We start from the raw sequence: 27,484 nt of genomic DNA on the forward strand, positions 1-27,484 counted from the left end.
ATGGAGACGAAAGCATAACATTTGACGAAAGCATCCTTGCGTAACAAAGACAACAAAAGTGGGCAGTTACACAGCACAGGAGCCCGACCCTGGCAGACAGCCTACCTAAACTCTAATCTTATTCTCATTATAGCCCACAAGCTAAGTTGGCAAAAGTTAAACACAATTAAATGGGAAGAAAAACACTATAATTTACAAACCTGGAATATTTCATTAACATCCATTGGGAGGGCAAGGCCAATGTAGTCATCTGAACTGCCATATGTAGCATTTGATACCATAGAACGTACAGAGGAGGAGCGATGAAGAGTATTTTGATTAATAGGACTTAATAAATCTTCCTTATCTAACGATGCATAACTTAAAGCTCTTGTAAACCTGATGGAAATAAAATAAAAATAACGATTTAAATATTTTATTACCAGAATGACATTCTTACATGCGATGTGTACTCAGCAATACAGTTGTGCAAGGTAGACGAGGAAGAATTATGTTACTTACCCTGTAAGCATTTGTTCCTGGCATGTAGAGCTGTAGATTCACATGCTTTGCATACTCCTGCAATCTAGTGTTGAGTCAGGATGTTTGCAAGCTGTTTTTCTTCGAAGAAGACTTATCCAGTCACAAGGTAAGGTGTTTCCTCCTTTTGGTGAATCTGCGCATGGGCATCAACTCCATTGGTAGACTATTTTCCCGCAAGAGGGTGAGAATTGAGTAAGTAAGTGTAGTATACAGATGCCCATGTGTATGTAATATGAATAACAAGGACTGCAACAACCACAGGTGTCTGGGGAGGAGGGAGGGCACTTGTGAATCTACAGCTCTAAATGCCAGGAACAGATGCTTACAGGGTAAGTAACAATCTGTTCGAGGCACGTGTGCTGTAGATACACATGACATGCTTTACATAGATTGTATAGCAGTACCCTCCAAAAGTGGTGGCTACCCAGTGGGTGTTGCAGTAGTTGGAAAAGGTGTTTTAGCATTACTTGGCCTACATTAGCTTGTTGACGTGCTAATGCATCCACACAATAATGTTTGGTAAATGTGTGGACCATGTAGCTGCCTTACATATGTCAGCCAAGGGAATGTTACCTAAAAAGGCCATAGATGCTCTTATGTTGCCCGTAGAATGTGCTCTAGAAGGTAAGGTTAAAGTTCTTATAGCTTTAATATAACAAGTTTGAATACATTTAACAATCCATCTAGAAATATCAAATTTATAAATAGGTGTTCCTTTTTTTAAAAAAAACATTTGTTTATTAGCATTTCCAATATTATTCACCATATTTCAGATACATTCATATCAATCAGCACTTTTTATAGAAATAGGTGTTCCTTGACAAGGTGGCGCAAATGCAACAAAACGTTGTTTTGTTTTACGGAAATGTTTCTTGACGAGGTGGTGCAAAAAGAAACAAAAAGTTGTTTTATTTTACGGAAATGTTTATTCTATCAACAGTTCAATAGTGCTCTTTTAACATCAAGTGTGTGTAGAGCACTTTCTGCTACTGAAGCTGGTTGAAGGAAGGACACAGGTAACTCAACTGATTGGTTGATACGAAAAGCAGAATCTACTTTTGGAAGGAATTTTGGGTTTATATTAAGAACCACTTTATCTTTGAGAATCTGAAAGAAAGGTTCTTCTAAGGTTAATGCGTATTGCTCAATAAACACGTCTCAATGAAGTGATGGCAATTAAAAAGGCAACTTTCCATGAAAGACATTGTAATGCACAATTGTGTAAAGGCTCAAAAGGTGGACTCATAAGCCTTGTGAGAACAATGCACAAGTTACTTACCTTTGGTAACGATATATTGTAAGAAACAGTAGTTAGTATTAGATTCCTTACCTTAGAATATCCCTAGGCGTCTGGCTGGATCCGAAAAGTTTTCGTCAGCAGTATCCTTGCGTATCGGTAGGCGTCGTCTGCGGCTCCGCGTTGTGATCGCCGGGATGACATCGTCGGAGTACTTAGACGCCGCCCTCGCGCACCGACGTCAGTTCTGTACATAGCTTTTCGCACCAGGAACGCAGAGCCATGATAGAAACTGACACTGGTGCCATGAAACTAGAGCCCTCAAAGGGAGACACCTTAACCCTAGATATCGGTTCGCAGAACGGGGAGGATGGGTGGGGCGGTAAGGAATCTAACACTAACTACTGTTTGTTACAGATATATAGTTACCGAAGGTAAGTAACTTGTGCATCTGAAAGAAACAGGTTAGTGTTAGATTCCTTACCTTAGAATAGATACCCCAGCAATACCAACCACGGTGGTGGGTCTGCGAACCAAGATCACACCAGAAAGTCCTGGAGAACGGAACGACCGAAAAAGCCATCTCTCCGGACTTGGCTGTCCAGGCAGTAGTGTCTAGCAAACGTGTGCAGCGAAGCCCACGTAGCTGCCTGACAGATGTCCTGCAAGGGGACTCCCCGACCCAGGGCAGTAGTAGCCGCCGTGGCTAGAGTGGAATGGGCCCTAAGCCCAACAGGAGGCTCCTTCTTTGCCAAGGAGTAACAGACCTTGATGCACAACACGACACACCGACAGATGGTCCGCTTGTGCACCGCCCGTCCCTACTAAGCGCCCACGTAACCAACAAAGAGATGGTCGTCCACCCGGAACTGGCGTGTGCGGTCCAGATAGGAGAGCGCATGTTTTGGGTCCAGACGGTGGAGCCTCTCTTCCTCTTTCAAAGGAATGCGGAGGCAGAAAGAAGGTGGGCAAGGTGATGGACTGCCCGATATGAAAGGCTGTGACCACCTTGGGGAGGAAAGAAGGACAAGTCCTCAGAACAACTTTGTCCAAATGGACAGAGAGGAAAGGAGGTTTAGAAGATAGAGCCTGAAGCTCACTCACTCTCCTGGCAGAGGTGATGGCAACCTGGAATGCAGTCAGAAGACGAAGAGGACAGTTATGAAGTGGCTCAAAGGGAGCGCACATCAGATAAGTCAGTACAAGGTTCAAGTCCCACTGAGGCATCACAAATGGAACAGGAGGAAACATGTGTGTGATGCCTTTCAAGAATCTATTTACAACAGGGAATTTGAAAAGAGAAGGCTGATCAGGAAGCCTTAAGAAGGCTGAAATGACCGAGAGGTAGCCTTTGATAGTGCCCAGAGCAGAGCCCTGCTGGGCAAGAGAAAGAATGAAAAGGAGAACCTCTGAAAGGGGGTCACAGAGAGTGGTTCCACAGCCTTTGCTGTGCACCATGCCACAAATTTGTTCCACCTGCAGGAAATACCGATTTTGTGGAGGGACACATGGCTGCCAGAATCACATCACAGACTTCAGGAGGCAAGTCAAATGGCCTCAAATGTCACCGCTCAATCTCCACGCAGGTAGGTGGAGACTGGACAGGTTCGGGTGGAGGACCGCCCCCTGCTGCTGCGACAGAAGGTCCTCCTGAAGAGGCAGACGAATCAGGGGATCGACTGACATGCTGAGTAGCTCGGGATAACAGTATCTTCGTGCCCAGTCTGGAGCCACAAGGATGACTTGGACCCGGTCTCGCCTGATCTTCTTCAGCACTCTGGGCAGAAGTGGTATAGGCGGAAAGGCGTACAACAGACCGCAGCTTCACTCGCGACGAAAAGCGTATCCGAGCGAGTGCCGCCTTGGAAATTCCAACGCGCAGTACTGATGACATTGAGCGTTCTCTTCGGTGGCGAATAGATCTAACCAAGGCTCTCCCCAATGCCGAAAGAGACCTTGCGCCACGTCAGTTTAGACGCCATTCGTGATCCATCATGCACCGGCGGCTGAGTTCGTCCGCCCTGGCGTTCAGGGAACCTGCCAGGTGTTGAATCACCAGGGTGACGCCCTGGTGTTCCAGCCATGTCCAGAGGCGCAGAGCCTCCTGACAAAGGGTCCATGACCCCACCCCGCCTTGTTTGTTACAGTACCACATGGCGGGGGTGTTGTCCGTGAACACCTGCACTACACTTCACCGGACAGAGGGAAGGAATGCCTTCAGCGCAAGACGTATCGCCCGCAGCTCCAAAAGGTTGATATGGAGCCGGGACTCCGCCGGAGACCAGAGGCATCTGGTCTCCGCCTCTCCCATGTGGCCCCCCATCCCAGGAGGGACGCATCCGTCACTACTACGTTCTCCGGTTGGGGTAGGGAGAGGGATCTGCCGCTGACCAAATCGCGGTTCGTGAGCCACCACTGCAACTGACTCGTAGTGCCCTCCGAGATCAGGACATGGTCGGACAGGTTGCCCTGATGCTGTGCCCACTGAAACTTCAGGTCCCACTGCAGAGCCTTCATCCGCCACCGGGGGTCATGCACCAGAAGGATGCAGGAGGGCATCAGCCCCAGGAGCAGCAGCATCAACCTGACCGAAACTCAGGATAAAGGCTGAAAGATCGGAATCAGAGCCTGAATATCCCGAACCCGCTATTCAGGGGATAAACCCAAAACTGCGCCGAGTCTAGAACCGCTCCGGTGAAAAGGAGCTTCTGAGAGGGGCACAGGTGCGACTTCGGCACGTTGATGGAGATCCCCAGCGAGTGCAGGAGGTCGGCGGTAGTCTGGAGGTGGGAAACAACTGTTTGGGGCGAGCCCGCCTTCAACAACCAGTCGTCGAGATAGAGGAAGACTGGCACCCCTGATCTGCGCAGATGAGCTGCGACCATCACCATCACTTTCGTGAACACCCGAGGTAAGGCCGAAGGGGAGCACTGTAAACTGAAAGTGTTCATAGCCTACCGTGAACCACAGGTAGCGCCGATGGGCCGGCAGGACGGGGATGTGGAAATATGCGTCCTGCAAGTCCAACGCCACCATCCAGTCTCCAGGGTCTAGGGCAGCTAGAACCTGAGCTAAAGTAAGCATCTACAACTTCTCCTCCTGGAGGAAGACGTTGATGCTCCGGAGGTCCAAGATATGGCGTAGGCCTCCTTTGCCCTTCTTGTGCACCAGAAAGTAGTGGAGTAGCAACCACGTCCTACTTCTGGCCAAGGAACGCGCTCGATGGCCCCCTTGGCCAAGAGGGCCATAACTTCCTCCTGCAGAAGTTGCAAGTGGCCCCCCGACATGTGGTGGCATGACTGGAGGGGTCGCCTTGAAGGGGAGGGAGTAGCCTCTTCAGGCGATTTGCAGCACCCACCTGTCCGATGTGATGGAGCGCCAGTGGAGGTGATGGCGGACCCTGCCCCCCCACTGGCGTTGAATGGGCCTGAAAAGTCGGACTAGGAAGGCTTTGAGGCAGGTGCTGCTGGAGCGGATGTGGACTGACCTTGTCGTTGTCCCCCGGCACCGCCACGGCGGTTACCACATCGGCGGCCGCGGAGAGGCTGGTTCTGCGGCCTGTGGCTCGCAGGACGTGCCCCTTCCTTGGCCATGAAAGAGGCGAAAAGCAGAAGTTTGCTGGCGCTGGCCCGACAGGCCCAAGGACTTGGCCGTAGCCCTGGAGTCCTTGAAAAGCTCAAGCACACTGTCTGCTTTGTCTCCAAAGAGGCGACGGCCATCGTAGGGCATGTCCATGAGCGTGGCCTGGACATCCCCCGAGAAATTGGCAGCCCTCAGCCAGGCGTGGTGGCGAACCGCCACATTTGTAGAAATTGCCCTTCCCAGCGAGTCCGTGGTATCCAGTCCACACCTGATGGAATAATGCGCCGCATCCCGCCCTTCCGCAAGGGCTTGGGCGTGCCGGCCCGGGCCTCCTCCGGGCACTAGGGCAGCACGTCCGCAACCGTGTCCCACAAAGAGTAGGTATAACGGCCCAAAAGGCAAGCGGTGTTGATAGACCGCAACCCCAAACTTAATGAGGAGAACAGTTTCTTCCCATACTGATCAAAACTTTTGGATTCCCGATCTTGAGGAGCGGTCGGGAATGCGGTCTGAGACGTAGAGATCTGGTGCAGGGACAGAAAGCTAGTGTCGCCCGGAGCCGGGCGGTGGCGTCGGGCCATGTTCCGATCCACAGGGGGCACTGTAGAGGGCTTGGACCAGGTGCCCAACAGAATGATAAAGGCCTCACCTATCGACGCCGGAGATGGCGCCGAGCGGCGCCGTTCCGACGCCGGAGCTGGACCGGGGCTGAAACTGGGACCAACGTCATCCGAGGACGGTGCGGGGAGCGACATCATGGGGTTGGTGCCAGCGGAGGGGTCGTAAGGTCAACTGGCGTAGACCAGGATCCTGGGACGGATCCCACCGGGGCCCGCGGCGTCGGGACCGAAGTCGACGACGGCGCCGGGGCCGAAGCACCTGACGGCGCCGAGGCCGGAGCCAACGGCCCGCCTAGGCCCCAAGTCGGGTCTGCGGGGTCCGAAGGCACGCAGGCAGGCCTCAACGGAGGGAAGTGAGTCTTTATGGTAATGAGGAAGTCACAAATCTCCTCCAGCGTCGCTCGCAGGCCAGGGACCAGAAGGTATGGGCCTGGAGGCGGCGCCTGCGGCTCCGACAGAGCCACGCGGGCGGTGTCGCCCGAACCCTCAGCCATGTCGCGCGATTGGCGAGGGGAGTCAGAAGAGCGATGTCGCCTCTTCGACGAACTTCTTTGAGTGCCAGGAGTTACCGGAGGACTTGGAGCCCGACGAATGCTGTAGATGACTCGACGAGCGATGACTGCGGCTCTGCGACCGGTCCCTCGACGGGGACCTCGAGCGGCACGGAGCCGACTGCCTGATCTCAAGCAGCTTGCGGGACCGCTCCTGCCTAGCTTTCGAAGTCAAAGCCCGGCAGTCGGGGCACGACTTATCATCGTGGTCGGCCCCGAGGCAGTAGAGACACCGATAGTGGGGGTCGGTCACCGACATCAGTCGGTGACAGGCGTCGCACCGCTTGAAGCCATGCATCCCTACGGCACCAGGAGTCGAAGTCGACTCGAAAAGGAGATCCAAAACAGATCAAAAAGTTAGTCAAAAAATGACTAAGAGTACTGCTCTTCCCGGATCTGCGCTTGCTGGCGTGGAAAAAAGAAGAGCTGGCGTGGAAAAAGAAGAGCTGGCGTGGAAAAAGAAGAACTGACGTCAGCGCGCGAGGGCGGCGTCTAAGTACTCCGACGACGTCATCCCGGCATTCACAATACCAACGACGGACGCGGAGCCGCAGACGACACCTACCGATGCGCAAGGGTACTGCTGACTTTCCGGATCCAGCCGGACGCCTGGGGATATACTAAGTTGAGGAATCGAACACTAACCTGTTTCTTTCAGATATTAAGGTTCCAGACAGGTGCAGGTGGTATTATTCTTTTAAGTCCTTCCAAAAAAGCTTTAATAACTTGAACTTTGAATAAAGATAAATGTTGTCTGTTTTGTAGGTATGCAGCTACTGCTGCAAGGTGTAGTCAAATGGGTGTAGGCTAAGCCTACTATCTGTATATGCAAAAGATAAATGATCTTTTGTCTAGATGCTTTTAGCGGATCAGTTGTGTTGTTATTGAAATATAAAACACACCTTTTCCACTTTGCTGCATAACATGTTTGAGTGGTAGGTTTCCGTGCTTCTTTAAGGATTGTCATACAATCTGGTGGTATATTTAGGTATCCAAACTCTGACTTCAGAAGCCAGATCACTAGGTTTAGCTCCTTGGGGTTTGGATGTCTTATTTCTCCATGGTTCAGTGTGAGTAGGTTGGAGTTGAGGTGCAGTTTTTGGTGTGGAACTACTGACTGCTCTTGTTTAGTGAACCACGTTTGACGAGCCCACATGGGAGCTACTGGAATCAGAGTAACTGATGTCTGCCTGAGTTTCTGAACCAGAAATCGAAGGAGAGGCGGAAAAGCGTAAGCAGATATTGCTGACCAGTTCAACCAGAGCATTGCCTTTGGATAGATGATGTGGGAATCTGGACGCAAAGTTTGGGCATTTCGAGTTCTCTGATGTGGCAAAGAGGTCTATTTGCGGGAATCCCCACTTCTGTAAGTATGGGAGGAGAACTTGGGAGATGAATTTCCCATTTATCTTTTTGTTGCCGCATCCTGCTGAGGAGGTCAGTAAATTGGTTGTTTATTCCTAGAAGGTGTTCTGCCAGAAGATTCATTTAATGTAATGTATTGCCAAATGGTCTGAGAGAGGCGTGACAGCTGTAGAGTTTGTAACCCCTGTTTTTGTACATAGTACATACCTGTCATATTGTCTGTGCGGACTAGGACAACTTTCTTCATTAGGTGAGGTTGGAAAGCTTTTAGTGCTAGTTAAACTGCTAGAAGCACCAAGTAATTGATGTGGAGACTTCTGTGTTTGGTGTTCCATAAACCTTGAATTGTCATGTGCTGGCGATTGGCACCCCAACCTATGAGAGATGCATCTGCTGTTAGCATGACTTGTGAATAGGGTTGATGAGCCGCAGCCCTTTTGATAGATGTTGTGTGTTCCACCACTGCAAGAGCGATAAGTGCGGCTGTCTACCAACACTAGATCTGTTAATTGACCCTGTGATTGATTCCACTGATGTGCTAAGCATTCTTGTAGAGGCCGCATATGCAGTCTTGCGTGAGGCACTATTGCAATGCATGATGCCATCATTCCTAAGAGTTGCATGAAAGTCTTCGCTGTTAGGTATTGGTTGTTTTGAAACTGTAGTAATAAAGTTGCATTGGGAGAGGCTAAAGCTGAGTGTTAAGCATTGCTCCTAGATATGTTTGCAGTTGTGAGGGTTGAAGATGGGATTTTTATGCATGGACAGTAAATTCCAATTGATGGAGAAGGTTTATGGTAGCTTGAGTGTTTTGTAAGCAGTTTGTCTGTGCACTGGCTTTGATGAGCCAATTGTCCAGATACGGGAAGACAGTTATTTGCTGCATTCTTAGGTGAGCTGCTACCACTGCTAGCAATTTGGTGAATACTCTGGGTGCAGTTGCCATTCTGAATGGAAGTACTTTGAATTGATAGTGATTTTCGACTATCACAAATCTGAGATATACTCTGAGATATACTCGATGTGCTGGATGGATAGGAACATGGAAGTGGAAGCACTTATTGAAGGGTAACTAAATGGAAGTGTTATGACAGTATGTATAGGTTTAAAGGTCTGAGATCTAAGATTGGTCGTAGAAACCAATCTTTTTAGGGGATTAGGAAGTAAAGTGAGTAAAGTGAGTAAACTCCCGACCCTTGATGTTGCAATGGAATTGGTTCTATAGCTTCCTTTGTTAGAAGAACTTGTACCTCTTGTTTGAGAATCTGTTGGTGTTGAAGCAAGGGTTTGTGAGTGGGGGGGGGGGGGGGGGGTAGAATATTTGGATGATTGCTGGTAAGCGCCAAGTAATAGCCATGTTGGATAATACCCAAAACCCATTTGTATATTGCGATGGATTGCAAATTGGGAAGAAACGGTTGTAATCTAACCCTGACAGGTGATGAATGACCGGGAGGAAGTGGTAAGAAGTCAATGTTTGTTAGAGGACATGATGGTACGTGTTGGTGTACCTTTTCCTCTACCTTTAAAATTGTTTCCTCTATAGTGACCCCTGCAGAATACTCTATACGGAGATGAAAGTGTTTGTGACTTAAAGTACGAGTTACTCACCTTCGGTAAATATGTATCTGGTAGAGACGATTCTTTTCGCAGATTCCTTAACGTAGAATATTCCCCAGGCATGAGACTGGACCCGGAAAACTTTCTTGCCCAGCATGCCTGCACGCCGGGGGAGGGGGACGGCGCCACGCAACTCCGCCTGACGTCCTACGCGGGCGTGACGTCAGCGAGGCCACATAAGCCCCACCCCGGCACGCTGACAGTTTGCTTCGGAGAACTTTTCCGCGCCCGAAACAAAGGAGCAACAGTAATCCATCCCCAGACTATACTGCCAAGGATAGTCATACCTTCTGAAGGGAGGAGGTAAAGAAAGGACAGGTAAAAGAACCCCCAACAACGAACGAACAGACTATACTGCCAAGGATAGTCATACCTTTTGAAGGGAGGAGGTAAAGAAAGGACAGGTAAAAGAACGCCCAACAAAGGAGACCAGGAGGGGATCAGAACTCTAGCAACAGAGAGAAAGAGCCAAAGAAGGCCCTCACGCTGGAGAGAACCAGCCGGAGGAATGCCTAACCTGGAAGAAAGGAAGAGGACACCCATAGAAGACAAGACGCCTAAAAGGAGGCGACTGCAGAAAACCCAAACAGAGTGTCCTCACAGAACGGGGAGGAAGGGTGGGTTGAAAAGGAATCTGCGGCTAGAATCGTCTCTACCAGATACATCGTTACCGAAGGTAAGTAACTCGTACATCTGATAAAGACTACTAGCGCAGATTCCCTAACGTAGAATAGATACCCTAGCCATACCCAAAGGGTAGGAGGGTCTGCGAGAGGACTTCTCCCAATTCAGAAAAGCACAAGACCCCCAACAGGGGACCAGTCACGGGGACAGGGAATAGCCCCGTCCACCGCAACAGGGGCTAAGTCACAGAACCGGAGCCGAAGAAGACCTCAGCATTGAGGAGGAACACCAGCCCCACAGAGGATGCGCCATAACAACAAGAGGCAACCCAGTCTCCACCAACGGAAGAAGCAAGGGTCAAACGAAGGAGGCCAGATCACTGCAAGCCCATCCACGTACCAGGGACCTCCACGGGAAGCCCCAAGGTACAGACTACGCAGAGGGAGAAGAACCACCTACAGACTCCATGGAGAAGAGGTAGAATACCGCAAAGCCCTCCACCGGGATATAACCTAGTAAAAAGGGCAGCCGAACCCCACACAGTTCGGAGTCAAGACTGACCAGCGCCTCAGCAAGAAGGCAGGCGGAAGTAGAAGAAGAAGTAGAAGTACAGCAAAGTCCTCCACCGGGAAACAACCCAGTGAAAAGGGCAGCCCAAAATAAGTACGAGACCTCACAATGGCCCCATGGGACAAAAACAGGAGTGCCAGGGCCCAAGCCAAGGCCGTGGTCACAAAACAGAAGAGCAGACGGGGACAAAATCACAAACTAAATGCCAGGACAACGTCAGGCTCAGAACAAGGGGAAGGCTAGTGAACAGTCCCGAAGGACCCCATAGGGGGACCGCCCTGGAGAGAACCAATCCACTAGGGAGTGGGTGCCCGGGCTCAGGCAGCAGACAATATAGGGATGGCCGCACTGCTAAAAATGCCGATAGACTAAGGAGAAGAAGAAGAAGATGTTCACACCTGCGACATAATGTGACGCCACGGAGAGCAGAGGCCTGAGGGGTGACCACACCTCCCTAGCATATGAGAGAGCTATGTAATAGCTACCACTGCCCTACATAGGGCAAGTTATGTCCCAAGAACATGGGAACCCTCTTAGGAAAAAGTATCTGCATCAGAGGACAACAACCAAAAAGACTCACGGAGAAACCGCAAAGGGCTTGCCAATGAGCCAGAAAGAATACACTGAAGGCCTAATCTCAGGCCAACACAGCTGACCAACAGCTAAAACCACAATCAAAAAAGAGGCTGGACCAGCAGCCAACGGTACCAAAGCCCAACAAGGGACGGGAAGGTACAAGAATCACACAGAACACCCACCACAGGGGTTACTCACAACAAGGCCCCGGAACACAATGGAAGAACACTGTCCAGAACTAGAACGGCTCCCCAGTCACTGAGGGGAGAAGGAGGAAGAGGGCGGAGCCCCGCCAGAAACCTCTGAATGGCAGAGTCCGCATGGGAGTGGAACAAAAGGGTGCCATAAAAGGGAAGGTCCACCAACCGTTCCCGAACATTCTCCGGGTAAACACACTATCCCGGAGCCATGACCGGCGACGAAGGGCCACTGAAGAGGCCATGGCACGACCAAGCACCTCCAACACATCCAGAACGGAGCGATGAATGAAGGCCGCAGCTCCCAGCCATCCAACACATGGTGCCGGAGATCAACCCGTGCACCCTCACTAGAAGCGGTAGACAGAAGGGACTCAGACGAATCCCACAAGCAAGAAGTAGCCCTTGCCTGGACACAGAGTGTTAAGGGCCCTCAAGGCCGCACTGGTGGAGGCAAAGACATTCCGCCCCCAGGAATCCAACCAGCGCGCTCCCGCGACGGAGGGGACAACACCGATGACAGGGGGGGGAAAGCTGTCTGCAAAAGAGTGCCCCTGGTCAAAGGGTGAAGAGAAAGACAGATAGGATCATGAGGCGCAGGACGGTGGCGATGCAGAAGGTGCTGCGGCACCGGGTCCCCCGTGGCGGGACGACCCCAAGCCCCCATGAGAGAATTGTGGCGCGAAGCCTTGAAGGACAAAATCAGCTCCCGACCACCAGGGCCCTGATGGAGGACCTCCAGAAGATGATCGATGGGGAAGTGGGCCACTGGATCTCCCATGTGCAAAATCCCTGCAGCCGTTGAGACAGCGCGAGCGAAGGCCGCACCTGCCTCCGTAGGGCCCCGCAGTGGGGAAGGCAGCTCCTCTGTGGGCGACGGCTGCAGACTAAGGCGGCCGTCCCCAGGCCAACCGGTGGAAAGAAGGGCCAAGTCCGGAAAGGGGGTAGGTGGGCCGATGAATGAGGAACCTGAGGCACCTTCGGCGAAGACTGCGGCCGTGGCGACGGCGAAGAACTGTCCTTAGACGCTGCCGGGGAAAAAGCCACAACTCGGCGACCCGTCTCCGGAGAGGATGACACCATCAACTGCCGAACCTCTGGCGACAAAGAGGCATCTGAAGAGGAATCAACGACCCAGCACCGTCCCGGAGACGTAGAGCCCACTACCGGAGTTGGGTCAACAACGACCGGTGCCGAAGGAGATGCCGGAACGACCTCCGCCACGCCACTCGGCTCAGGAGACCGAGGGCGGGCCAGAGCCGGGGCGGCCAAGGAGCGGCGCCGACTCGACCTTCGACGAGGCAGCCGCCTGCGTGGAGGGACGAGGGGGGCCTGGGGACACACCCCGACCCCTAGCCAGCCACTGCGGCGCCGCCCAGGCAAGCAGCCACCGGCGACTGAGCGTCGTCGTCTCGGCCTCGGACAAGGCTGCCGCCTGTCCAGAGGACCGAGAAGGACTCAGGGACACGCCCGAGCCCCGGCAACCTCCAGCGACACCACAGGGACTACCGCGGAGGTTTGCGGAGAAGCAGAGGCACCGTGGTCCGAAGGAGGGAACCCCGAAGGTCCGCACCCCGACGACACCACATCCTCCGAACCTGGAGCCGAACCCATTGGCGAGGGAGCCGCCGGCGACACTGCGGAGGGCCCCGCACACGACATGGGATCTGCAGACGACCCAGGAGGAGACCGAGGAGCCGGAGGAGCCAACGAGGCTTGCAAGGCCGCCACCTAGACCTTCATCTGGGCTCTAGTCGCCCCGCGCCAGGGCACGACAGATAGGGTGACGACGTGCGGGCCACACCACCCGCGGAAAGCCCACGCCCCCAGCAGGCCAGTACCCGGTCAGCGAGGACAACCTTCAACACCTACCAATAGGTGAGCGACACGGAAGCGGCGGTTCTTGAAGCCATCCGCACGGGACATGCAGATAGAATGGGGATCCGTCACCGACATCTGATGTGCGCAAGACGAGCACGCTTTAAAACCTGTAGGCATTCACACACTGTACCCAGAAAAACACGCTAAAGAGCGAAAAGGGAAAGGCCTAAATCAGCCAGTAACACTATAAGTGTACGCGTGTGCACACGGAAAAGAAGAAAACTGATATCAGCGCGCCGGGGTGGGGCTTATGTGGCCACGCTGACGTCACGTCTGCGGAGTACGTCGGGCAGAGACACGTGCGCCGCTTACCCCCGGCACGCAGGGATGCTGGACAAGAAAGTTTTCCCGGTCTAAGCTCACGCCTGGGGAATATTCTATGATAAGGAATCTGCAGCTAGTAGTCTTTATCAGATTGCAGAAGCGGCCGCATCTGAGGTGTTAGTGTTAGTTTTCGAACCTCCTCTGTAAAAGGAGTGACTAAAGACTTAGGGCCAGCAAGTTCTCTGAAAGCTCTCCCTGTCTGGGCTATTTTAAATTGTCTCTCTGAGGATTTCCAGCATACCCAGCGATTTTTTCGAGTTGTTTTTAACTCCCCCATTGTACCTTATTAAACTGCATATATTTCTGAATTTCACTCGATTTTTAGCACTTTGCGTTTGTTAGCTTACATTTATTTGCGTCTTGTTGTTCAGCCCGCTTGTCCCCCGTTCCGTCACGACTTGTGCCAATTGAGCGGAGGGACACAACGCTCTTGCCCCGCTGACGCTGCTACCCAGAGGGAGTAGCTTCCAGTCAGGTCAGCGGTGTAGTTGCTGGAACCCCCCTGCCCCCGGGACTATTTAAACCACTCCAGGGCACGGGCGCGAGGAGCAGCGGAGTGCCAAAGGCAAGCCAGTAAGCGCCTGACCACCGCCAGGAGCTCTGCATCTTTAGAATCGTACTTTGGTAAGTCCATTCTAATATCATGTTGTGCTACTCCAGTGCTGAGTTGAGAGCTCTGAATCTTCTTAATGCTCGTTCTATTCCCAAACATGCCATAGAACTTTGGAGCCTTCTGGAGGCTGAAGACCCCGATATCTGTTATATTACTGAAATGTGGCTCCACAGCAAGCCTCCTCGGATGTCACCATAGCCTTTCCACCTCAGTACCAAGTAGGTAGAGGTGGAGGCATTGCAGTTGCTACCAAGGCCCCTTTTGAGGTCATTGTACTCAAATCATTTTCTACCACAATGCTGGAAATATTAATTTTTAAGATTAACACCCTGGACTCTGAAACTTGGAGAGGAGCTATGGTGTATAGTTCCCCTGGCCCTAAAACTAAATTTGCAAATCAATTATTGGAATTGGTAGAACCACACGTATTAGCAGCTGTCAATTTTATTTTAATTGGAGATTTTAATTATAACGCTGAGCAATTGTTTGACCCTGACATTAGTCAGTTACTTGGATCAATGGAAACACTGGGAATGACCCAGAAGGTAGTTGACCCTACATATTTAGCAGGGCATACTTTAGACTTAAGATTTACGAATTCTAATAAACTGGTAATTGAGCCCTCCTTTCCATTATTATGGACCGATCACCATCTTTTAAAATTTTGTATACCTATGAATCCTTTCAGGATACACAGACAGAATAAAACTATTTTGAAACAGCGTAAATTAACCCTGGATGCCTTCTCAGTCCATTTCAAACCACAACAAATGTGCCACACAAATACTGTGGAACAGGCCATAATTATCCTGGAAGACGCCATTATATCCACATTGGATGTGCTTGTCCCTCTAGCCAAGATAAAAATTAAAAGAAAAGCCTCGCCCTGGTTCACGATAACTTTAAAAACTGATAAACAAACCTGTAGAACAGCTGAGCGGCAGTGGAGAAAAACTAAATCCAATGTAGATCGCAGGAATATCGACTGTCTCACCTTAATTAAGTAAAGAATATTAAACTGGCCAAGAAGTTGTACCGGACGCACAAGTTACTTACTTGTGTAATGATATATCTGTAGGAGACATTAGTTAGTGATAGATTCCTTACCTTAGAATATCCCCAGGCGTCAGGCTGGATCCGGAAAGTTTTTCTGCTTAGCAGTACCTCTGCGCGCCAGTAGGTGGCGTCCTGCGACTCTGCGTCCGTAACTGGCGTTGTAGGCGCCGAGATGATATAACGGAGAGTACTTAGGTGCCACCCATGCGAGCCGACGCCAGTTCTGTACACAACTATTCCGCACCGAAACGCAGAGCCATGCAAGGAACTGACAATTGATGCATAAAACTAGGGCACTAAAAGGGGATGACCTTAACCCTAGTAATCAGTTTGCAGAACGGGGAGGATGGGCGGGGCGGTAAGGAATCTATCACTAACTAATGCTTCTTACAGATATATCGTTACACAAGTAAGTAACTTGTGCATCTGAAAGAGACACGTTCGGGATAGATTCCTTACCTTAGGATAGATACCCCAGCAATACCAACCCCGGTGGAGGGTCTGCGAACAAGATTACACCAGAAAGTCACGGAGCACAGAACGGCCAAAGAAGCAGACTCTCCGGACTTGACTGCAGTAGTGCTTGGTAAACATGTGCAGCGAGGCCCACGTTGCTGCCCGACAAATATCCTGCAAGGGAACGCCGCGTCCCAAGGCTGTAGTGACTGGTTGAATGGGCACGCAGCCCCACAGGAGGCTCCTTCGTGGCCAAGGAGTAACATGCTTTGGAGCACAGAACGTCCCACCGGGAGATGGTCCGTTTGTGCACCGCCCAACCATTTTTGGCGCCCACATAGCTAACAAAGAGCTGATCACCCACCTGGATGCTGCAGATAGAATGCGAGCGCACGTTTTGGATCCAGACGATGGAGCCTCTCCTCTTCCCATGAAGGATGCGGAGCCGGAAAGAAGGTGGGCAAACTGATGGTCCGCCTGATGTGGAAGGGCGTGACAACCTTTGGCAAGAAAGAAGGACGAGTCCTTAAAACCACCTTGTCCGGATGAACAGTAAGGAAAGGAGGTTTAGAAGAAAGAGCATGGAGCTCATTCACTCTTCTGGCAGAGGTGATGGCAAACAAGAAAGCCGTCTTGAGAGTAAGACATAAGGGACAGTTATGAAGGGGCTCAAAGGGAGCGCACATCAGAAAAGTCAAGACAAGATTCAAGTCCCACTGAGGCATTATGAGGGGGACTGATGGAAACGTATGTCTAATTCCTTTGAGAAAACGGTTTACAACCGGGAACTTGAACAGAGAAGGCTGATCTGGAAGAAGTAGAAAGGAAGAGATGGCCAAAATATAACCTTTGATAGTACCTAGAGCAGAGCCCTGCTGGGACAAAGAGAGAAGGAACAGTAGAACCTCAGTAAGCGGGCAGAAAGGGGATCCACAGTCTTAGCTGTGCACCATGCCACAAACCTGTTCCACCTACAGGCGTACACTGTTTTGTTTTGGTGGAGGGACGCCTGGCTACCAGAATGACATCTCAGACTTCGGGAGGAAGCTCGAAAGGTGTCAACTGTCGCCGCTCAATCTCCAAGCACAGAGGTAGAGGCTGGACAGATTAGGGTGGAGGACCGTCCCCTGCTGCTGCAACAGAAGATCCACCCAAAGAGGCAGACGGATTGGGGGATCGATGCTCATACTGAGTAGCTTGGCATCCCAAAATCTTCAAGCCCAGTCCGGAGCCACAAGAATGACTTGGGCCCGGTTGCACCTGATCATCGTCAGCACTCTGGGGAGAAGTGGTATAAACGGAAAGGCGTACAATAGACCACAGCTCCACTCGCGATGAAAAGTGTCGCCAAGCGAGTGCCGCCTTGGAAATTCCAACGTGCAGAACAGACGACATTGCGCGTTCTCTTCGGTGGCAAATAGATCTAACCAAGGCTCTCCCCACTGCAGAAAGAGACCTTGCGCCACGTACGAGTTCAGACGCCATTCATGATCCACCATGCACTGCCGGCTGAGTTTGTCCGCCCTGGCGTTCAGAGAACTTGCCAGGTGTTGAACCACCAAGGTACCTTGATGTTCAAGCCAGGTCCAGAGGCGCAAAGCCTCCTTACATAGGGTTCTCGACCTCGCTTGTTTAAATACCACATGGCGCTGGTGTTGTCCGTGAACACCTGCACTATACTCCCCCAGACAGAGGGAAGGAATGCCTTCAGTGCAAGCCGGATCACTCGCAGCTCCAGAAGGTTGATATGGAGACCAGAGGCCTCTGATATCCGCTTCTCCCATGTGGCCTCCCTATCCCAGGAGGGGTGCATCCGTCACCACTGTGTGCTCCAGTTGGGGAAGGGAGAGGGATCTGCCACTGACCCAATCGCGATTCGTGAGCCACCACTGCAACTGTCGTGCAGCGCCCTCCGAGATCTGGACGTGATCCGACAGGTTGTCCTGATGCTGTGCCCATTGGAAGTTCAGGTTCCACTGTAGAGCCCGCATATGCCATCTGGAATGCGTCACTAGCAGTAAGCAGGAGGCCATCAGGCCCAGAAGCCGGAGGGTCATCCTGACAAACTCGGGAAACCCGGGAAAGAGGCTGAAAGAGCAGAATCATAGCCTGAATATCCTGGACTCGCGGCTCGGGAGGATAAACCCGAAACAGTGTTGAATCCAGAACCGCTCCGATGAAGGGGAGCTTCTGAGAGGGACTCAGGTGCGACTTCGGGACATTGATGGAGAACCCCATCAAGTGTAGGAGGTCGGCCGTAGTCTGGAGGTGGGTGACGACTGCCTGGGGCGAGCCTGCCTTCAACAGCCAGTCATCGAGGTAGGGAAAGACTGACATCCCGGGCCTGCGCAGATGAGCTGCGACCACCACCACTATCACCTTCGTGAACAGCCGAGGGGCACTGGTAAGGCCGAAGGGAAGCACGGCAAACTGAAAATGCTCCTGGCCTACCGTGAACCGCAGGTAGCACCGGTGGGCCGGCAGGACGGGGATGTGGAAATAGGCGTTCTGCAAGTCCAACACCACCATCCAGTCTCCAGGGTCCAGGACAGCCAGGACCTGAGCCAAAGTTAGCATCTTGAACTTCTCTTTCTGGAGGAAGCGATTTACGTCCCAGAGGTCCAAGATGGGGCGTAGCCCCCACCGTCCTTCTTAGGGACCAGAAAGTAGTGGGAATAACAACCACTCCGCACTTCCTGACTAGGAACGCGCTTGATGGCCCCCTTGGCTAAGAGGGCCGTGACTTCCTGACGGAGAAGAGCCAAATGATCCCCCGACATGCGGTTGTCCCTAGGTGGCATGGCCGGAGGGGAGAACAGAAAGGAGAGTGAGTAACCGTGACAGATTATCTGCACCCACTTGTCCGAGGTAATTTCGCGCCAGTGGCAGAGGTGGTGACGTACCCTGCCACCCACTGGCGTGGGGTGCTCCCTGAAGCTCGGATTAGGAAGACTTAGAGGCAGAATAAGTGGGGGTTGAGGTGGACTGACTGGGCTGAAGCCGCTGGTGCTGTTTCTGCCCAGGCTTAGCGGAGTAGCGTGCTTGGGTGTTCTTACCCTGGCCATGAAAGGAACGAAACCCAGACGTGGCAGGGGCCGTTGTGGAAAGACCCAAAGACTTGGCCATGGCGCGCAAGTCTTTAAAGCACTCCAGGGCATTGACCGCCTTATCGCAAATAGATGGGAGCTCTGGACATCGGGTGAGAACCCAGTGGAAAGCAACCAGGCGTGGTGCCGCAACGCCACTGTCGTGGAAATCGCCCTGCCCAACGAATCAGCGGTGTCCAAACAACACCTGATGGCCACATCCTTGCCCTCCGCAATCGCTTGGGAAAGGACAGCCTGGACCACCTCAGAGCATTGAGGAAGAACCTCTACCATCGAATCCCACACTGCGTGGGAGTAACGGCCCAATAAGCAGGAGGTATTTACCAATCCCATCCCCAAACTGGCTGAGGAAATCAACCTCTTGCCATATTGGTCCAGCCTCTTAGAGTCCTTCTCCGGTGGAGCCGAGGGAAAGGCACTCTGCGATGTTGAAGGCCTGAATGAACAGGCTCTCAGGCGTGGGGTGAGTGGTCAAGAAGGCGGGACCACCAGGCGCCGGACAAAGACGCCTAGAGATTTTCTTATCCACTGGTGCCCCGGAGGCCAGTCGCAATCAAGTACCCAAGAGGACTTCGTTAAGGGCCTCATTCAAAAGGAGCAGCGGCTCAGACGACAGATGCCGTCTGGAGCACCTCCGTAAGGAAGTTGGTCTTAAGGGCCACCGTAGGGAGGTCGAGATGGAGAGTCTCCACGGCGCGCTGCAGCACCATAGTATAGGAAGCGCCTTCCTCCATAGTACACAGACCTAGTGTAATAAATCACTAGGTTGGACAACCATTTGTGTTGATTGACTTATTATTTTTTATATAAAGTATTTTGTGCAAGAAATTCTTTGGCATCAAAAGATACAACACAACATTCATAACAAAATACAAAAACCAAATTCAGTAAACTGAGAGAAAATTATCAAAACAGTGTGAAAACAAAGAAATTGTCATACATAAATAACATGGACAACTATGGAAAGGCCTCAAATTAATCACTTTACAGAGGCTCCAATCCTGGATATGAAATAAACAAGGGGACTATTATGTTTGAAAGAAACCTCCTTGTTACAACCATCACAAGATACACAGTAGATACCACATCAGGTGCTTAGGCTAGGAACAACATAGGAACAGTTGAACAATTCCAGAATGTGTTTTAGTTGAATCCTAGCGTGCCCTAGCAATTTGGTATCTTGGAGGTAAGAACGTCGACGCGTTTCGAACCCAATACCATTCAACGGGTTCTCCTCAGGACAGGGACTGGGGGGTTGTTGTCACTGTGAAACAATAAAGACACGGTGTAAGTGAGGGGTCGTTTCAATAAGCTCATCGCATAGACTCGCCCACTTTAAAATAAAAAAGTACCTTATTTGTGAGGTGGGGGGGTCACTCCCTACGGGAAAAATGAAATACGAGATTTACATTAGATACAGTCTACCTATGTTGTAGATATGCTGCAGACAGGTTGCTACATAAAATCAAGGCGTACCTTGACAGAGGGCGAAGTTGCCGCTGAACAAGGACGCGGTGCCGGCCGTGATCAGTTGTTCGGTATGTAGATCTAAAATCTGGAGAGAGGGTTGGGACTCAGTATAACTCTTGTTGCCAAGATGATGCACTGGTAAGACACAGAGTGAATGAAGGAAATCCTACCTTTTTTGACGTGGCCGTTTATTTAAATTGAGCGTGTGGGAGGCGGCGGCCGCCGCACGGGCTGGCGTGCTGTTAAAGAAAGGGGGGCACACATTTAGACTGGCATTAAGATGATCGTGATTTGATGCAAGTCCGAAAAGGGGATGCATATCCCAAGCGAATGACTTACTTCTCGGCAGAGAAAACGAGCTGCAACGGTCCGGCACCCAGTGACTTCTGAGAGACAGCTTGTTGCAAAAGGGGGCGTGTCTCCCTATATTTAAACGGCCAGTGGTCCCGATGCATTGTGGGATTTGAAGTTTTTTTTGAACTGTAGCAAGGGGTGCGCGGCACACGACTGGTAGATCGTCTACATAAAATTTGTAGATTAGTGAATCTCCTATTCCCGATGTTTTGGTACAGTGCAGTCACGAGAGTAGCAACGGCATAAGCAGACTAACAGAGCGAACAGACAGTTCATTTATAGATTGCTGAGTTCATTCAAATCGTTCAAGCCTGACACTGCAGTGTTGAATTTCAGGATGAGGTACGCCTCTTTCTGTGCCAGTCTTGCATCAGGGTCCCCTCCGGCGCCTGGGACATTTTTTATGCTCGCCAAGATGGTCCACCTAAGATCGTTTGCGGCATGATCTTTTTTCAGAAAGTGCGATACCAGAGGCGCAGTGAGCACTTTGTTGTTGATTCGAGATTTATGTTGAATTATCCGCTGGCGCACTTCTTGTGTCGTCTTCCCTATGTAAATTTTGCCGCAAGGACAAGTTATGGCATACACTGCGTATTTCGTTTTGCAGTTTGTAAAGTCCTCATGGCGCCAGTGTTTTGTTCCATCGGTGAAATGAGTGCCTTCCATCGTCAAACCGCAGACTGAACAAGTTCCACATTTGTGGTGACCTTTCACTGGGCCCATGTTGAAAAGGGTACTTTGTGTCTCTTTTTTGATAGCACCCCTGGTGGAAGAGATTTGCTGTCCTATACTTCGTTTTTTTTTCAATGCGAACAAGGGCTTGCCAATCTCAGGGATGGTTTCCTCCACGAGGTGCCAATTGTTCCGGATGATTTTTTGTACCGGATTTGTGTGGGGTCCAAATGTAGACACGCATACCATCCGATCTGTTTGTAGCTTGACCCTTTTCTGAAGTAGATGTTCTCGGGGTGTCCATCTCGCCCTCTTCATGGAGTGTTTTACAAGCTTCTCCGGGTATCCTCTCTCTCTTAATTTGTTCATGAGGGCTTCGCCATGGATGTTGAAATCTTCAGTTCTTGAACAATTCCTTCTCACCCTAAGGAACTGTCCATAGGGGAGGTTGTTCTTCAGGGTCTTGGGATGGTAGCTTTTGTAGTGGAGCGAATTATTCTTATCGGTTTTCTTCTGGTATAAGGTCGACTTGAGACCATCAGGTGTTGCTTTGATCTCCACATCCAGAAATGGCATCACTCGGCAGTCATACGCCAGGCTGAACTTTATATCTGGGCTTCTGTTATTCAGCCAGTCATGGAACTCTTCTAGAGATTGTGGTGTACCATTCCAGATACACCACACATCATCTATATACCTCATCCATTGCCCAATGTGGGCTTTGTACGGGTTGTTGTTGTAAACGAACCTCTCCTCGTACTGGGCCATGTACAGTATTGCCATCTCAGGTGCGAACGGGCACCCCATTGCTGATCCTTTAATTTGTAGGAACATCTCTTCTTCGAACATAAAGAAGTTCTTCTTTAGGGCAAGGGCCGCGAAGTTGACAATCAGCTCAGTTGGTACTCTGTGAGGACGTGGTCTGGTGGTCTGGTGTCCAAGTACATTTCAATTACATCCACTCCGTCTTGTTGCGGGATCGGATGGTATGCGTGTCTACATTTGGACCCCACACAAATCCGGTACAAAAAATCATCCGGAACAATTGGCACCTCGTGGAGGAAACCATCCCTGAGATTGGCAAGCCCTTGTTCGCATTGAAAAAAAACCGAAGTATAGGACAGCAAATCTCTTCCACCAGGGGTGCTATCAAAAAAGAGACACAAAGTACCCTTTTCAACATGGGCCCAGTGAAAGGTCACCACAAATGTGGAACTTGTTCAGTCTGCGGTTTGACGATGGAAGGCACTCATTTCACCGATGGAACAAAACACTGGCGCCATGAGGACTTTACAAACTGCAAAACGAAATACGCAGTGTATGCCATAACTTGTCCTTGCGGCAAAATTTACATAGGGAAGACGACACAAGAAGTGCGCCAGCGGATAATTCAACATAAATCCCGAATCAACAACAAAGTGCTCACTGCGCCTCTGGTATCGCACTTTCTGAAAAAAGATCATGCCGCAAACGATCTTAGGTGGACCATCTTGGCGAGCATAAAAAATGTCCCAGGCGCCGGAGGGGACCCTGATGCAAGACTGGCACAGAAAGAGGCGTACCTCATCCTGAAATTCAACACTGCAGTGTCAGGCTTGAACGATTTGAATGAACTCAGCAATCTATAAATGAACTGTCTGTTCGCTCTGTTAGTCTGCTTATGCCGTTGCTACTCTCGTGACTGCACTGTACCAAAACCTCGGGAATAGGAGATTCACTAATCTACAAATTTTATGTAGACGATCTACCAGTCGTGTGCCGCGCACCCCTTGCTACAGTTCAAAAAAAACTTCAAATCCCACAATGCATCGGGACCACTGGCCGTTTAAATATAGGGAGACACGCCCCCTTTTGCAACAAGCTGTCTCTCAGAAGTCACTGGGTGCCGGACCGTTGCAGCTCGTTTTCTCTGCCGAGAAGTAAGTCATCCGCTTGGGATATGCATCCCCTTTTCGGACTTGCATCAAATCACGATCATCTTAATGCCAGTCTAAATGTGTGCCCCCCTTTCTTTAACAGCACGCCAGCCCGTGCGGCGGCCGCCGCCTCCCACGCGCTCAATTTAAATAAACGGCCACGTCAAAAAAGGTAGGATTTCCTTCATTCACTCTGTGTCTTACCAGTGCATCATCTTGGCAACAAGAGTTATACTGAGTCCCAACCCTCTCTCCAGATTTTAGATCTACATACCGAACAACTGATCACGGCCGGCACCGCGTCCTTGTTCAGCAGCAACTTCGCCCTCTGTCAAGGTACGCCTTGATTTTATGTAGCAACCTGTCTGCAGCATATCTACAACATAGGTAGACTGTATCTAATGTAAATCTCGTATTTCATTTTTCCCGTAGGGAGTGACCCCCCCACCTCACAAATAAGGTACTTTTTTATTTTAAAGTGGGCGAGTCTATGCGATGAGCTTATTGAAACGACCCCTCACTTACACCGTGTCTTTATTGTTTCACAGTGACAACAACCCCCCAGTCCCTGTCCTGAGGAGAACCCGTTGAATGGTATTGGGTTCGAAACGCGTCGACGTTCTTACCTCCAAGATACCAAATTGCTAGGGCACGCTAGGATTCAACTAAAACACATTCTGGAATTGTTCAACTGTTCCTATGTTGTTCCTAGCCTAAGCACCTGATGTGGTATCTACTGTGTATCTTGTGATGGTTGTAACAAGGAGGTTTCTTTCAAACATAATAGTCCCCTTGTTTATTTCACATCCAGGATTGGAGCCTCTGTAAAGTGATTAATTTGAGGCCTTTCCATAGTTGTCCATGTTATTTATGTATGACAATTTCTTTGTTTTCACACTGTTTTGATAATTTTCTCTCAGTTTACTGAATTTGGTTTTTGTATTTTGTTATGAATGTTGTGTTGTATCTTTTGATGCCAAAGAATTTCTTGCACAAAATACTTTATATAAAAAATAATAAGTCAATCAACACAAATGGTTGTCCAACCTAGTGATTTATTACACTAGGTCTGTGTACTTTGACGCTAATTCAATACTGCCCGGCCATTGCTTTGTTTTTCCATGTAGTAGTGGTCCAGGCCGGTCAGTGACAGGACCCAAGTCTTCCACAGTTTCCCCTTCCTCCATAGTAGGCGGAGGCAAGGAAAACCCCGGGTCAGAAGACACATCAAGTTCAGTCGCATCTTGAAGGCAATCCACCCAATCCTGCTCGGGTCACACGGCAGTGCAAGGGGGTCCTCGGAGTCATCCCAGTCCTCGTCCGGGATAGAAGGAGCCGGTGGCAGGGCCGGAGCCGGAGAGGGGGTCAGCGGTGCCGGTAGTGGCACCAGCCGGGGCTGCGCCGGAGCCGCATCCCAACGTGGATCCCAGGCCGGAACAAAATGGTCCGAGAACTGGGGCAGTGGGGTGATAAACGGCACCCAGTGCGGCGCCAGGTGCGGAGCTGGGGCCAGAGACAAGGGCGGCGCCGGAGCCAGCAGTGCTGCACCTTGGGGCGCCGGGGCCGGAGCCGCTGGATCAAGTGGCTCCGGGACTGGCGCCAGAGGCGGTGGCACTGGGCCAACAGGATCTGGACACGGGATCGCGGGGCCCGCAGGTGCGCCAGCGGGCCCCTCGGCTCAACAGGCGGTCTATGGCAGCAAGAAACTCTTGCACCTGTTCGGGATAGCGGTATAGCCGCTAGGTCGCGGGACTCCCAGGCTCCGGAGGACTCCCAGGGGCAGAGTACCTGTCCCTCACGGCCGCCTCCGGGGAGCGACAGGAGACGTCAGAGCGCGAATGCGCTTCTTCGACTTCTTTTTATGGCGTCGCTTACCGGAATCTGAAGGTGAAGACTTCGAGTCCAAGGAGCGACTGCTCCAGTCCCGCGAGTGGTCCCGTGAATGGCGGTGAGAGGAGTGCCAGACCTCCAGCAACTTCCGGCGCCGCTCCCGCAATGCCTTCGGGGCCATGGCAGGCAGTCCCGACAATACCGGGAGTCATGGTCATGCAGTAGAGGCAGACATCAAGGGGTCCACCACCAACATATTACGGTGGCACGACCCGCAAGACTTAAAGCCGGGCATCCCTATGTGCACCAGGAAACAAGAAAGGGAGAAAAAAAAAGTCTAAAAAAAGTGGTCAAAAACGACTAAGGTACGTGCTCAGTCCGCATGGGTGGCGCCTAAGTACTCTCGGGGACATCATCTCAGCGCCTACGACGCCAGTGACGGACGCGGAGCCGCAGGACACCGCCTACTGGCGCGCAGAGGTACTGCTAAGCAGAAAAACTTTCCGGATCCATCCTGACGCCAGGGGATATTCTAAGGTAAGGAATCTATCACTAACGTGTCTCTTTCAGATTCAGCGGATAAACAATGCAGCACATTCCAGTAAGGAACTCTACGAAATATTGAAAGAGTTCACATCTCCTTTACTAGAACAGTCCTCCATCCTCCTCACCCAAGAATGGGTAGACTCAATATCCTCTTTTTTTTTTACAACAAAGTCAGAACCATCTACTCATCTTTTCCCCAAGGCGACATACACTATAATCAGCAAATTAGTAGCGTGTCCGGGCCCACTTCACAGTCTGATATAAGTGATGTGCCCTTGCTGTTGGAATTTGAACCCCTAACTGGTAATAAAGTGTTAGGAGGCTTAACTAAGATTAATCAGATTCCCCTGTTGACCCTCTTCCGCCCCGGTCTTGTTCAAAGATAATGCCTCTACTTGCAAATATACTAACTACTATCTTCAATATGTCATTAGAACAAGCCGAAGTCCCTACCCGCTGGAAAAGTGCCCAAGTTAGGCCGATTCTTAAAAAACCTTCGGCCGACCCCAGTCTACCAGTTAATTACCACCCAAACTCGATGTTACCTTACTTTGGGAAGGTGTTGGAATATCTAGTTACCATACGCCTCACTGCCCATCTTGAAAATGATGGTCTGTTGAAACCCTCTCAATCGGGTTTCTGAGCAGCTCATAGCACGGAAACTGTGGTTGTTGAACTCGCCGATAACATCAGGCTTGCACTGGACAATAGAGAATCAGCAATGCTGGTTCTCTGGACCTGTCTGCGGCCTTTGATACCATCTCCCACAGTATTCTGATACATCGAGTCTGGGAGGTGGGAATCAGAGGGAAGGCTTTGGAATGGTTCTAAAATTATCTTATTGATCGCTCTACCACCATTCTTGTTGATTCTATAGCCTCATGCAGCCGTCCAATCTGTGTTGGTGTCTCACATGGCTCTATTCTTAGCCCTATGTTGTTGAACCTTTATTTAACACCATTGGCCGGCATCATCAGATCATAGGGTTTTGAAACAGTGTCGTACACCGACGACACTCAGCTGTTGGTCACTTTCGGCCCAGATTACGTGAACACAAAATCTCAATTCAAAAACTGTATGGTCCATGTGAATGATTGGATGGGTAGGAATAAATTGCAACTTAATGGTAGCAAGACCGAGATCATTTTGTTTGGCAGAGCAGAGGAATTCTAGGCGCCCGATTAGTGGCCCCCGGAATTGGGCTCATGCCCCTCTCCCAAGCAAGCCGTACGTAATCTCAGAGTAACCATCGATACTTCACTATCCATGAAAACCCATGTTAACTTGGACCTCGGCGCTTGCTTTGGGATTATGCGTAACCTTCGCAGAATCTTTAAGTGGCTTCCTATTGAAGCCAGGAAACCTCTTGCGCAATGTCTTGTTATTAGTTGTTTGGATTACGGGAATGCTCTGCTGGTGGCATTAAATGAAGATCTGTTTTCTAAGCTTCAGATTCTACAGAATACTGCTGCCAGACTCATTCTCAATCTTCCCTCTAGATCCCCCTCAGCCCCCAATGTTAAAACTCTTCATTGGCTCCCGGTGCGGCAGAGAGGCCATTTTAAAATCCTATGTCTTACTCCCAGGACCCTGTATGACACTGGCCCAAGATACTTAGCTAGGAAACTTCATTGGTATATGCCTGGCAGACCTCTAAAGTCAGGAACCAAATCGCACCTTGTCCAGCCACGCATCCGAACCTCCCGTAATGGTGGCCGATCACGCTCATATTTGTCCCCGAAGCTTTAGAATAAGTTACTACCACACCTCCTATCCATAGCTGATCAGACGTTTC

The 27,484-nt window shown here is 50.7% G+C and overlaps 1 protein-coding gene across 3 annotated transcripts in view; it reads right to left on the minus strand.

Moving 5' to 3' along the window:
* The window catches only part of RICTOR (RPTOR independent companion of MTOR complex 2), a 1,600,666-nt gene that overhangs the window by 492,153 nt on the left and 1,081,029 nt on the right, over positions 1-27,484 (minus strand). For all 3 annotated transcript variants that reach the window (XM_078674985.1, XM_078674984.1, XM_078674983.1), the window contains exon 32: positions 201-378. In XM_078674985.1, coding sequence (XP_078531111.1) covers positions 201-378 — 178 coding nt within the window. The remainder of the gene's footprint in view (positions 1-200; positions 379-27,484) is intronic.

This window comes from Lissotriton helveticus, chromosome 2_1 (assembly GCF_964261635.1).
Source record: "Lissotriton helveticus chromosome 2_1, aLisHel1.1, whole genome shotgun sequence".
Taxonomy (NCBI): Eukaryota; Metazoa; Chordata; class Amphibia; order Caudata; family Salamandridae; genus Lissotriton; species Lissotriton helveticus.